This window comes from Thalassophryne amazonica, chromosome 2 (assembly GCF_902500255.1).
Source record: "Thalassophryne amazonica chromosome 2, fThaAma1.1, whole genome shotgun sequence".
NCBI lineage: Eukaryota > Metazoa > Chordata > Actinopteri > Batrachoidiformes > Batrachoididae > Thalassophryne > Thalassophryne amazonica.
The window spans coordinates 101122624-101136839 of NC_047104.1; the positions used below are offsets into that span (position 1 = coordinate 101122624).

The 14216-nt window shown below is 41.5% G+C and overlaps 1 protein-coding gene across 3 annotated transcripts in view; it reads left to right on the forward strand.

The window, feature by feature from the left end:
* tead1b (TEA domain family member 1b) overlaps nt 1-14216 on the forward strand; it is a 177686-nt gene that overhangs the window by 37575 nt on the left and 125895 nt on the right. For all 3 annotated transcript variants that reach the window (XM_034190731.1, XM_034190716.1, XM_034190723.1), the window contains exon 3: nt 1474-1735. In XM_034190731.1, coding sequence (XP_034046622.1) covers nt 1579-1735 — 157 coding nt within the window. In that variant the 5' untranslated portion in view covers nt 1474-1578. The remainder of the gene's footprint in view (nt 1-1473; nt 1736-14216) is intronic.

A 14216-nucleotide genomic window follows, 5' to 3' on the forward strand; every position in this document is an offset into this window, starting at 1 on the left:
TGTGTATATGTGTGTGTATATGTGTGTGCGTGTATATGTGTGTATGTGAATGTGTGTATATGTGTGTATGTGTGTATATGTGTGTGTATATGTGTGTATATGTGTGTGCGTGTATATGTATATATGTGTGTGTATATGTGTGTGTGTGTGTGTGTGTGTATATGTGTGTGTGTGTATGTGTATATGTGTGTGTGTGTATGTGTATATTGTGTGTGTGTGTGTATATATGTGTGTGTATGTGTGTGTGTATATGTGTGTATATGTGTGTATTTGTGTATATGTTTGTATATGTGTGTACATGTGTGTATTTGTGTATATGTGTGTATATATGTGTATATATGTGTATATGAAAAACTTTTTTTTTTAAACCTAAAAAAAGCTTGGCATTTTCCCTCAGGTAATGGCTGAAATGATCAGCCTATTATCTAAAATTTGTCATTTCTTTTTTGCCAATTGACAGTTTGATTAATCATCCCAGTTGTTGTCTAATATCACTTTTTTTTCAAATATTGATCATGATGCCCCCTTTTGTTTTTACTGTATTTATGTCTTTCAGCTTTTGTATCACATTAATTTATCTTTTTTCAGCCTCTATGCTTTGGTACAAAACAAATTTCCTTTTGTGCAAGAAAGAAAATCACAGTGCAGATCTCAACACAGATCCTCTGAAAATAGTTCTGTCATATTTCTTAAGCAGTTTCTTTCCTGCTCTCTTACCGCGTCTGACTCTGGCTGCCAGCGCTGCTCTCTGCAGAATCATTTCCAGTTGCAGAAGCCACATAGTCTCTGCTGACCACAACACTGGTGAAGCTCATTTTACCACACACATGCTTAAGTAGTGACCACTAAAATTACACGATTAGTCGTAGAGCAATGCACGATTGGTTGCAACAGTAAGATTACTACAGCAACAATTCTTTTTTTTTTAATGGCACTTGCTCAAGGGCACCTCAGATAATAAGGTGTATGGTGGATGCTAGTTTTTCCTCACCCTGCCTGAATTCATGCTCCTGGAATCAGAGCAAAACCCTATTTTATGATTTATTTTACAGCTTGTAAAATGTGTGAAATGAAACTAGCAAGAAGAATAAAATATGGTCCACGTAAAGTTCACTTGACCATCTGTTTGCTCTGTGACCTACTTGTGTGTTGTGACCTACTGATGGAGAACTAATCTTTTCTAAAGCGTGGAGTAGAGCCCTAATTTTTCACCATTTATTTGACTTCTAAACAGTTTCGAATTAAACCTCCAAGTGTGTATCCTGTCCACTCAAATCACAATAGAAAAGTAAAATAGTTTGAACCGATTATATCTGTTGTATGCCACCATTCTTGGAAATGATAAAGCAGGTTTATTTGCGTCTTCTCCGTGCTGTGCTGTGAAGAAGCAGTGTGTGCTTTGATTTTAGGGAGGGAGCAGATGTTTGCTGTTGCGTTGCTGACAGTGACATTTTGGATATGTTTGTTTATTAGGAACTCTAGGTCTTTCCCTAGTCTGCTCCAGGCTTAAGCTTGGAGATCGCAGCCGCCACGATTGATCCGAGCAGCTGGAGCGGCAGCGAGAGCCCTGCCGAGGACATGGAGAGGATGAGCGACTCTGCAGAGAAACCCATGGACAATGATGCTGAGGGAGTGTGGAGTCCTGACATTGAACAGAGCTTCCAGGAGGCCCTGGCCATCTATCCTCCTTGTGGACGCAGGAAAATCATCCTCTCTGATGAGGGAAAGATGTATGGTAAGTGCAGACCCTGTGTGTATATCATATTTATGTAATTATATACATATGGGCATGCAAATGTCTAGCAATAAGTAAAGATCAAAACTGAGCTATGTCCTGCATTGTTGCAAATATTACCTGGCCCACATTCATCTGTGCTCTGCCCTCCGATGGTACCTATATATACAGCTGCTTCCTTGGTTTACAGAAGTGCAAGTTTATAAGGAAAGCAGCATGAACTATTAGTCAGTAGCAGATGGTGCTGCGACTGCCACCAGCTGTCGCCTTCATTCCCTCCACTTCCCCCATTCCTGGCTGGGTGATGTCATGGAAAGATGGAATATTTTCTTTCCGTGGTGTTGGACTATCTCACAGCCTGTCAGTGTCAAGTGAAAGCAGAAAGCCCCTTAGAGCATTCACACACAGCTGTCATGTGATCCTCTTGGGCCAAACCAAATGTAAATTGTAGTAGTACTTGCAGCAAAGCCCCTCAGCTGCTACTACAAAGATGTATGCTGAGACACCAAGATCCCATTTCCCTCATCCACATACAGAGTGAAACTGCTATAAAAGCTGTTGAAGATTGAATGTGTTTTTTTTTTTTGTTGACAGTTCTCTGCAGGCTTTGTTAATGGTGGACATCCTCAGAATGGAGAATATATTGAGATTTTTGGTCAGATTTGACATCAAAATGTTAAACAGTGTTTCCCTAAGATACCTTGTTGGTGTTGGCAACTCACCTTCAACTACCATGTTACCCCTTACATTGGGACTTTTGTGACATAAATAGTGACATTTCTACTCAGTGTGGCCAACTTTCAACAGCCATATACATTATATGATATAGTACAACAGATTACTATTTAATCAACTTGATTTTTAGGGTTTTGAGGGCTTTTGCTGTTTTTGTTGATATAATATTTGAAATAATTTAAATCCATCCATTTTCTGTTCCTCCTTACTCCAATTAATGGTGACGGGGGGCTGGAGCCTGATACACAAACTCATTTACATGTTTATGGTCAATTTAAAGTTTCCACTTCACCTGCCCTGCAAGTTTTTGCAAGTGGGAGGAAACATGAGCACCTGGAGGAAACCCATGTGAACATGGGGGCAACATGAAAAATACACAGAGGAATGAACCAGGCAGGAAGCGATCCCAGGAGCTTCTTGCTTTGAGGCAGCAGTGGTAGCCACTAAGCCAGGGGTGGGCAATTATTTTTTGCAAAGGGCCAAATGAGAAACAACATAATCTCCACTATTGTGGCATTTTCCACCGCAGTCTTTACCAAACACCCATATTTTCACCCCGGTGCTTCACTTCTGCCAATTATTTAAATTTTTTGTTCTTCTGTGTTGGATTCACTCTGGGGTTTAACGAGTAAAGATGTCATCATTTTCATTTTCATTACATGTGACAGAAACTCCTTCACATAGCAACTTTTCTAAATGACTTCTTGTCAAAAGATAAAATTTCTTTAAATCTTTGTTCGTTTTTACTAAAAATTACACTAAAAATTATACCTAATGTTGGTTAACCCACTGCCAAATTACAGTTTTACACAGCAGTATGCTGTGGCATTTACAGTGAAGGACACAGGTTTTCCATTAAAATGCCTGTGTTATGATGTACATTTATGAAGATGAGGATCTTTGTTACGTGTTTAACTTTGCTACCTGGAGCAACTAAGATCTGCAGACCTGTTCACACCTAGTGTCACTTCACTGTCATTTATGTTGTGTTTTCTAAAGGTTTCAGGCCCAGCAGCCTTCAGTTTTGTGCCAGTGGCTCATCAGGCCTTAATAGAAGGAGAAACCCTGAAATATTCTTTTAAATCATTTCTCTGGCATTACTGAAAGAGACCACTTCAGCATGACTCATACTACTTAATTCATTCACTGTAGCACATGTAAAAATAAATACATAAATAAATTGTACTTGTTCAAGGAGTATTCAATTAAAAAATTGGTAAACAAATTTAGATACTAATTTTTGCTACAGGCATAAGCTTCACATTTTGACAGAGCAGTATATACACACAATGCTAGCACGTTGCCTGTGGGGATCTACGGGCTCTAGATTGGGTCGTGCTTATAAAACAGGTAACTGACATTTTGCAAGCACGATAATAAGTTATGCAGAGTAATGATTTGGAATGGCGTGTGAGCCCCGAATGTAATTGTTAATGTCCATTGTACACTGCTGTTACATAATATCTGTAACTTCCCAAAAATATTAGTCCTATCAAAGTTCAGTATTGGCAGCGTTCATCCTTGCCCCAAAATACAACCCCTGGCAATAATTATGGAATCACCGGCCTCGGAGGATGTTCATTCAGTTGTTTAATTTTGTAGAAAAAAAGCAGATCACAGACATGACACAAAACTAAAGTCATTTCAAATGTCAACTTTCTGGCTTTAAGAAACACTATAAGAAATCAAGAAAAAAAAATTGTGGCAGTCAATAACGGTTACTTTTTTAGACCAAGCAGAGGGAAAAAATATGGACTCACTCAATTCTGAGGGAAAAATTATGGAATCACTCTGTAAATTTTCATCCCCAAAACTAACACCTGCATCAAATCAGATCTGCTCATTAGTCTGCATCGAAAAAGGAGTGATCACACCTTGGAGAGCTGTTGCACCAAGTGGACTGACATGAATCATGGCTCCAACACGAGAGATGTCAATTGAAACAAAGGAGAGGATTATCAAACTCTTAAAAGAGGGTAAATCATCACACACTGTTGCAAAAGATGTTGGTTGTTCACAGTCAGCTGTGTCTAAACTCTGGACCAAATACAAACAACATGGGAACTTTGTTAAAGGCAAACATACTGGTAGACCAAGGAAGACATCGAAGCGTCAAGACAGAAAACTTAAAGCAATATGTCTCAAAAACCGAAAATGCACAAGAAAACAAATGAGGAACGAATGGGAGGAAACTGGAGTCAATGTCTGTGACCGAACTGTAAGAAACCGCCTAAAGGAAATGGGATTTACATACAGAAAAGCTAAACGAAAGCCATCATTAACACCTAAACAGAAAAAAACAAGGTTACAATGGGCTAAGGAAAAGCAATCGTGGACTGTGGATGACTGGATGAAAGTCATATTCAGTGATGAATCTCGAATCTGCATTGGGCAAGGTGATGATGCTGGAACTTTTGTTTGGTGCCGTTCCAATGAGATTTATAAAGATGACTGCCTGAAGAGAACATGTAAATTTCCACAGTCATTGATGATATGGGGCTGCATGTCAGGTAAAGGCACTGGGGAGATGGCTGTCATTACATCATCAATAAATGCACAAGTTTACGTTGATATTTTGGACACTTTTCTTATCCCATCAATTGAAAGGATGTTTGGGGATGATGAAATCATTTTTCAAGATGATAATGCATCTTGCCATAGAGCAAAAACTATGAAAACATTTCTTGCAAAAAGACACATAGGGTCAATGTCATGGCCTGCAAATAGTCCGGATTTTAATCCAATTGAAAATCTTTGGTGGAAGTTGAAGAAAATGGTCCATGACAAGGCTCCAACCTGCAAAGCTGATGTGGCAACAGCAATCAGAGAAAGTTGGAGCCAGATTGATGAAGAGTACTGTTTGTCACTCATTAAGTCCATGCCTCAGAGACTGCAAGCTGTTATAAAAGCCAGAGGTGGTGCAACAAAATACTAGTGATGTGTTGGAGCATTCGTTTGTTTTTCGTGATTCCATAATTTTTTCCTCAGAATTGAGTGATTCCATATTTTTTTCCCTCTAAAAAAGTCTAAAAAAGTAACCGTTACTGACTGCCACAATTTTTTTTCCTGATTTCTTATAGTGTTTCTTAAAGCCAGAAAGTTGCCATTTGAAATGACTTTAGTTTTGTGTCATGTCTGTGATCTGCTTTTTTTTCTACAAAATGAAACAACTGAATGAACATCCTCCGAGGCCGGTGATTCCATAATTTTTGCCAGGGGTTGTACATAAGCATATCAAACAGTAAATGTCAGCTCTCCCCATTTTGTCCGTGATCGAAAGTGTACACACGCATACAAGTATACAGAAGACTCTGTGCCTTTATCTAACAGTGTTAAGATATTTTTTCACGTTTTGACTTTGACTTTATTTTTAATTTTATTGTTTCACATTCTGTATTGTATTGTATTGGCCTGTTTGGTTGAAATCAATAAAGCATCCCTTCTTTGAACAGTAAGGCTGATGACGGGACAAACTGTGCTGTGATTCAAAGAGGAACACAAATGCCACAAATGCATTATCAAGTGAAATGAAATGGAATCTACATTTAGTGTGATTAGTTGGCAGAAGCTTATTTTCAGACTGCAACTGACGAGCTGAACATGGGGAGCACCTTAATGCAGTGAGTCATGATGGATTTAATAATTTGTGTGATTTGTTTTAGACAAAGCCATCTTTTAGAAGTTACTAGTGCCACATAATGCAGTGTTAATGGGCTAAATTTTGCATGAGCTGAGTGCCTTGCATGCTTCATGTGTTTCCATGGGATGAAATAAGATAAGATACTTTTTGAAGGCACCTCATATGTGTGTGGGCACATGTGTGTGTGCGTACCCCATTTTCCCATTGGAGGGCCAGGTGCCAAGCATCAGCCCACCTTCTTTTTTGAAGAAAGTTGGTTAAATGTCCATCTGAAATAAAATTATATTACATGGAATAAGTTTAATGAATGAGAAAAGAGCAAAAGATGGACACAATCTGGTGAGTTATTTGTGATATACTTTTTTATTTGTGTGGTAAATAGACACTGGCATTGGCATTCCCATGTACATCATATTGGCTGTGCTCATGCATCGGCCCACCGACGTTTCAGGAAGAATTTTGCATGGAGAGCCCTCTGATGGAACAAAAGTGTGTGTGTGTGTGTGTGTGTGTGTGTGTGTGTGTGTGTGTGTGTCTGTGTCTGTGTATAGGACCTTGCCCAAGGGTCCTTAACTATTTTCCGGTCAGGCTGGGATTTGAACTGAGAATCCTCTGGTCTGAAGCCCAACGCTTAACCACTCAACCATCACCTCCCCTTCCTGAGTTTTAAATTGTTAAAACTCAGTATGTTATTGTCAAATTTATATTTTCGCTTTTGTGATGTAGGAATTTTTCCCCTTTTCTTAGCCCTCATTGTTTATACATCAAACCCATATTTTGGGCGCACATGTCTCATAAAATACAATTGGTTTTTTTTTCTTCTTCTTTTTTTGGGGGTGGAGAAGTAATGTGAAATTGTACTTGTATGTTTTATTTATCACGTTATTTGCCCGTGATTTTAAAGCATGTTGCTAATACAACACATTTGTTCATGTATGATAAGCAACTGGTGAACTATTTGTCTGTGCTGCTCCAAGGAACTGATTTGTTCAATACATGCACTGATTTGTCTTTGAAGGATGGGCCATCTCCCATCTTTACCACCGATGCAGTCTATACAATATAAACAAAACAGCTCCAGACAACACACAAACCTCTCATGGCATCTAAGATTAAAGTTGGCCAAAAGGAGTCAGGTATTTTGTAGTTGAGAAACTCTGGGGAATGGCAAAGTGTTCCATACACAGAGCTCATCACAAGAGGAGCTACCCTGAGTGCCCTTAAGCCCTTTGTTATCCTGAGGTAGAGTGCAGTTAATTAGCAACAGTCTCTATAGCAACTGTGTTGCAGTACAAAACAATTTCTAATTTTTGTTTCTTGGCTTATTGTGGTGTTTACCTGAAGTGTTTCGTCTGTGCTCCGACCAGTGTAGACTGGCATTGTGCCTGTTCCTCCAAGCTAATTATGACTGTGGCTGCATTGTTTGGGGCCACGATTAGCGTCTGATTGTGCTGAGCTGATTTTTTTTTTTTTTTTTCTTTCTTTTTTTAGTCAAGGTAATCCAGGGCACTGGCCAGTTGTCAAAGGCCTAAGACACTGCACTTGCATAATACACCTGCTGTGCAAGTCTGCATTCATTTATCCCAGAAATGAAATTGATAAATGAAACAACACGGTTCATTCAAATTGTATGTTTATTCATTGTGTTGTGTATTTGCACTTGCTCTGCAAGCTTAAGAACAATGGTGAATTTTCTTGCAGTGGTGTTGGAATAAAACCCAAACCAGGTTTTATTGCATTTACTGATAATAATTTTATATACAGTGCATCTGGAAAGTATTCACAGCACTTCACTTTTTTCCATATTTTGTTATGTTACAGCCAGTGGTGGGCATAGTTTGGCTAATCCACAAAGCTAACATTTTTGTTAGCGGATGAGCTTTTCAGCTAACTTCGAAAACCATCAGTGGACCAATTAGCTTCCACTAAATTTAGTTCAGCTAACTTTCAGTCTGCTAACTTTTTTTTTTTTTTTTGATGCATATTGAGTAAAGCTTAACGGTCAGAAACATCTATAAAACCTAAAATCCTACATGTTAATTCCTGTGATGTGCTTTCCAACAAACAAACCGCTGTAAGAAGCTCAGCCCTCCCCCAGCAGAAGGGAGCAGACCAGCTGCTATTCCAAAGAAGAAGAAGAAAAATGTAATTTACTTTCAACATGTTCATACTCAGCCAGTGGGCAGGAGACATGAAGCGCAAAGCACCTTTCACTCATGGTTTCATTTAAATCAAGAAATTCTGGACAGTTTATCAAAATGATTGGCAACTCTGCCATTTTTACAAAGTGAAAATATGATATTGCACATATGTTTTGAAGTAATGCATGAATTCCTGAAGGTTTGAGTGTTAAACAGGCACATGTGTCGAAAGGCATTATGGGAAATTCAGATGATCTGCTCTCATCACTCCCCACCCCCCATCAAACTGCAGAAAACACTGCCATCTACTGGATGGCAGTGTAAATAGACCAACAATTTTGTGAATCTCAAACACAGTTTTACGCTCAGAACTTCTCAATGTGAGTGGATCACCGGCCACACGTATTGTAAAAACAACCCACAAGTTACAGTAACTTTACAGGGGGTGTCAAAATTGGCACATTTTTAAAATTTCAGTTTCATGACAGTATACTGAGTGGTTCGTGTGCAGTGCAGTGGTTAAGTTGTAGCCTGATCAGACAGTCTTAATGTGAACTCTGTAATTTTGTGACATTTTGCGGGATTTGAAACCTCAGTACCATACACAAATTACAGTTGGTCTATTCACACTCACATCCAGTAGATGGCAATGTTCTCTGCAATTTGACGGGGTGGGATGAAGTAATGAGAGCAGATCATTTGAATTCTGTTTAATGCTCAAACTTTCAGAATTAGTGCATTACTTTAAAAAATATTTTCACTTTGTATAAATGACAGAGTTGCCATTAATTTCGAGAAACTGTCTGAAATTAGTTGGTTTTAAATGAAACCGTGGGTGAAACGTGCTTTGCACTTCATGTCTCCTGCCCACAGTCTGAGTGGACACAAATTGAAAGTAAATGATGCTTCTTTTTTGTAGCAGTGGGCCACTTGCACAAAGACAGAAGCTCTTTCTTTTTGTTTGTTTTTGGTTTGTGATCCCATTTGAATTTACCCAGCAGCACTTGTGATGCTTAAACTCAAAACCGGCTCAGTGCACGCTGAGTTAATACTAAAAGTTAGCGGTTATGGTTAGCTGTATCTTCTGCTAAATGTTTTAGTGGATTATCGGTTTAGTGTTATAAAAGTTGACGTTTCAGTTAGCGGATTAGCAGTTATTGAAGCTAACCTTTTGGTTAGCTTTGCCCACCACAGCTAGAGTAAATTCATTTCCCCCCTCAAAACGTGTCTCACAACACCCCATAATGATAACAAGAAAAAAAGTTTAGTTTTTTTGTTGTTGCAAATTTATGAAAACTAGAAAAAATAAATCACATGTACATAAACAGTGGTGGGCACAGTTCCACTAATCCGCTAATTATCGAAGCTAATGTTTTCATTATTGGATTAGCTTTCAGATAACTTTGAAAACCATCAGCAGACCAATTATCTTCCAAGAAATTTTGGTCTGATAATTTTTAGACCACTACAGTATTATTGCAGGCTTAGTGAATAAAGTTTTAACAGTTAAACATTTTTGAAATCTGATATCAAAGGTTTTAGAGCCTACCTCTTTAATGTTTTGTAGTAGACATATACTTCTTTCCTTTGCAAACAGAGAAGAGCTATTTCAGGAGAACTGCTCTATCCTTTGGAATCAGAGGAGAACTGGTGACAGAAAAGAACCAAGATGAGAGCAGAAAAAAAATCATTTCTCTTGACACCTACTAACTAGCAGCCAGCAATATCACCAGAGGCATACAGTATCCAAGGCATACAGTTTTAACTTATGGTTATAAATTTTAACTAAACTATTTCAGACAAGTTATTAAATTACCTCACGTCTGAAGTTTTTATAAAGTGAAAATATCAGATATATGTTGTAGTTTCAACCTCTTTGTTGTATGGCTGGGGGGCCTGGCTGCCTTTTGTTTCTGTCTTTTGTTTTTTCCTTCCAGGTGGCTTGCATTTGGAACTGAGTGGGCTGTGTTGCTGAGTTTATCAGGACCTCACCCTGAATCACCTGAGGCTGATCACCTGCTGCTCATCAGGGACTCACAGCTGTGGTGCATCTGCATGGATTTGGAACATGGTGGCATTTAAGACTGGAGTGCACAGTGTGTATTTGCCAGAGATCGACCTGTGACAGACGGTGAGATCGTCCGTCTCGGGAGCCATCTCATCATCAGTGGATGCAGAGAACGTCCAGGTTTGATGCACAGTCTGTGAAAGAGGAGGGGGTGAGGTCTCACTTCCTGAGACTCGGTTTGTTGCGGCCACCTGGGGGGTGTCGGCGGGGTCCTTGGGTCCGAACAGCTTCTGGCCTCGGACCGTTAAGTGTTGCTGGGAGCGCACCCACGCCAGACCGCACTTTGGTTTTTTATGTATAACTGTTATGTATTAAATTCAGTTAGCCCTTTGTACCGTGCTCTGCTTATTTCATACTGGTCCTTCAAACGCGGGTCGGTTCTCTCCGAGCTGCGTCCGACACATAACAGTAGTCTCTGGCCAAACAATCACGGACTCCCGCGGTAGCAGAGACAGTAACCGCGCCGGGAAGGCGGCAGCAGACGTTCAGTAGTTATCCGGAATCAGTTGCGGGTGCTCTCCGCCCGGATGTGCGTGTTTGAGACCCATTACTGAATACTGATTTGTGCTATCTTGCAGCCGTGTTCCTGGTGTTTGTGCCTTATCCGTGGGTCGTGGTGGAGTGTGACTGGCGACAGCTTCGCGTCACGCTCCGACCGGATAAGAGGTTTAAACGGAGCTGCAAGAGTGTGTCTGTGATGGGGTGCACTCTCACGCGGAGCTCTGTGGCACGGGTCGCTGAGCTTCCTGTGTTACAGTTGTAGCCCCGTTCCTCCCGGATAAAGATAACTACTGCTGTCTGTTGTATCAGCTCCGGCGTTATTTAGTTGAGCACATTTTGGTTGTGTGTTGCACACAGCTGCGCACGAAGATGCAGCTCGTTTGTTTTTTGTCACCAAAGGGGGGGTTTTTCATTTTAGCACTTTGGCTCCCTCTTTTGGTGACATGAGTAACATTACCGTCAAGCTCTTAAGTTGGAACAGGTGTGTTCCCTTTGTTGGAGCTTGACGGTATAATCACTTATTTGTTTTGTGTTAGTTCAATTTTGTGTGGGTGTTTTTTGAGTTGGTTTTTGTGTGGGATTTTATTTTTTGTTTTACACTATTAGTGTCTGGGGTCGTGACCCTGCAGTTCTGTGTAAAAAACAAAACAAAAAGGGACCCAAGCAACTGTATGTTAGTCTGTTGGTCTTTCTTTTTATTTCTTTCGGTTTCGCCTCCCAGGGTTTGATGGGACGGTCCCCTGGGGGGTCATGGGGGGGGGGTAATTGGGTTGTTTTTTTTTTTTTTTTTTGTTATGCCCTCTCTTCTCCTCTGGCTCCAGCCGTAGTGAGCCGTAGTGTCGGCGGGCTGGAGTGGTGCCAAGTTTGGTTATGCTGGGCGTTCCCGGGTAACTCTGCACCTGGGGGGGGGGTGTTTTCTTTTTGTTCCCTCTCTTCTCCTCTTGGCTCCAGCCGTGTGAGCCGTAGTGTCGGCGTTGCTGGAGTGGTGCAGTTTGGTTATGCTGGGCGTTTCCCAGTAACCGCTGCACCTGGGGGGGTGTTTTTTCTCCTTTTGTTTTTCCCCCCCAGTTTCCGCCCTCAGGGTTTGACTGTGGTGTCCTCTGGGGGGGGAAAGGGCTGTGGGTCCATCTAGCCATAGACGGCCGGGGCTGGGTCCGTTGGTCATGAGGGGAGGCGTCTCCTGGGGTTGACGAGTGGTCCTCTGGGAGGCGCTGGGAGTCCCCGTGGGTGACGTTGGATCCCAGAGGGACCTCGGCTGTGGTTATTACTCCTGGAGCTGGCGGGATGTCCTCTGGGGGGTGTTGGTCCCTACATGTCATTGGGGGGGGGGGTGTTAGCATTTTTATTTGTTTGGGTTGTTTTTCTTTTCTCCCCTTCCCGGGGTTTGATGGAATGGGCCTCTGGGGAGGGGGGGGGGGGTGTTTTGGTTGTTTGTGTTTGTCTTTTTGGTTTTATGACTAACCAGACTGTGAACATGGTTGGACAAAGGCTGACCGCACAGGTTTAAGAACTCCTGGCCACACCTGTGCTAAGTGACTGACGGAAACAAAGGCAAAGATGCAGCCAGAGGAGAAGACATCAACCGTTCTGTTTGATGAGGATTCTGCTGGAAGATGAATGCGGATACGGTTTCCAGCCATGGTCCCTGGAGGGGGGTGTTTCTCCTGGGCCAGGTTTGTGTGGTCGCCGGGAGGCTTCCCGTGAGGGTGGGGTACTGTTGTATGGCTGGGGGGCCTGGCTGCCTTTTTGTTTCTGTCTTTTGTTTTTCCTTCCAGGTGGCTTGCATTTGGAACTGAGTGGCTGTGTTGCTGAGTTTATCAGGACCTCACCCTGATCACCTGAGGCTGATCACCTGCGGCTCATCAGGACTCACAGCTGTGGTGCATCTGCATGGATTGGAACATGGTGGCATTTAAGACTGGAGTGCACAGTGTGTATTTGCCAGAGACTCGACCTTGTGACCAGACGGGTGAGATCGTCGTCTCGGGAGCCATCTCATCATCAGTGGATGCAGAGAACGTCCAGGTTTGATGCACGGTCTGTGAAAGAGGAGGGGGTGAGGTCTCACGCTCGTCAGCACACTTCCTGAGACTCGGTTTGTTGCGGCCACCTGGGGGGTGTCGGCGGGGTCTTTGGGTCCGAACAGCTTCTGGCTCCGGACCGTTAGCGCTGCTGGGAGCGCACCATGCCAGACCGCACTTTGTTTTTTATGTATCACTGTTATGTATTAAATTCAGTTAGCCTTTGTACCGTGCTCTGCTTATTTCATACTGGGTCCTTCAAACGCTGGTCGGTTCTCCGAGCTGCGTCCGACACATAACACTCTTAAACCCTAGAGTCCCCAAATTTGGTGACTTGCCCTGTTTTGGAACATTTGAACACTCATAACTAACCAGTGCTGACACCAACATACACTTATTATAAATCATCAAAATGTTAATCACGTATCAACTAACCACAGCTGAAACGGCAATCAAATAAAGACATAAATCGAAAAAAAACCTCATTTACTCCTTCCAAGTATAAATAATACTTGGAAGGAGTAACATCCCTGGGACCTCTCTTTTAGCTGATCCACACTTTTGCATTTTTGACCTTGTACAAGCTGAGAAATAAATCATAATGTATGGGTATGTGATTTTTGGTGAAATAGGCTCTAGGGCTTAAGGCGTAAAAGTATTGCACTAATTTTATAGGTTTTAGTGTGGACATGGTGTGTGTGCAGTGCATTCTGGGTACCCTAAAAGTTCACGACAGGAGAAATGCATTTTAGACACTCTGATCAGGCTCCACACGGACAACAGCATTAAACCCTTTGTATATTGTGCCCAAAATGCTCGAGAATATGTTCTCTGGGTTGATTGATGTTGTTATTGTGTTTGTTTTATGTAAAAATGCCAGAAGAATCTCAGGTTGCTTCTCCATTGTTTTCATTTGGAATCATTGTGAGCTGTAATCACTTCCTGTTTGCTCTATAATGTCCTGCTTGTCCTTTACAACACTGTCTGTCCTCTTTGTTACAGAGTAGTATATATATAATTTGTCTGAAATTCGGTTTGCGCTTTTTAAATTCCACGCAGATTAAATGTAGCAGACACGGATTATTTATTTGGAATATTTGTTTTAGCAAGTTTTCAGGGTCTCTACTGCCATCTCCTGGCCAGTAGTGTTCATGGCAGTATTCGCCCTAAGTATTAAGCTATCCCATAATCCTTTGCGTGCCAGAGAGTTGCTGCAGCTGATGAAAAGAAATAACAATGTACATTTTGGTTCTATAATGTTAATTTACAATTGTCGTCATGTGTTTTCTCTCTGTGCTGTTTAAACCGCAGCAACTCTCTGGCACACAAAGGATTATGGGTTAGGGTCTGAGCATCTGGGCGGCAGTAGATGGCA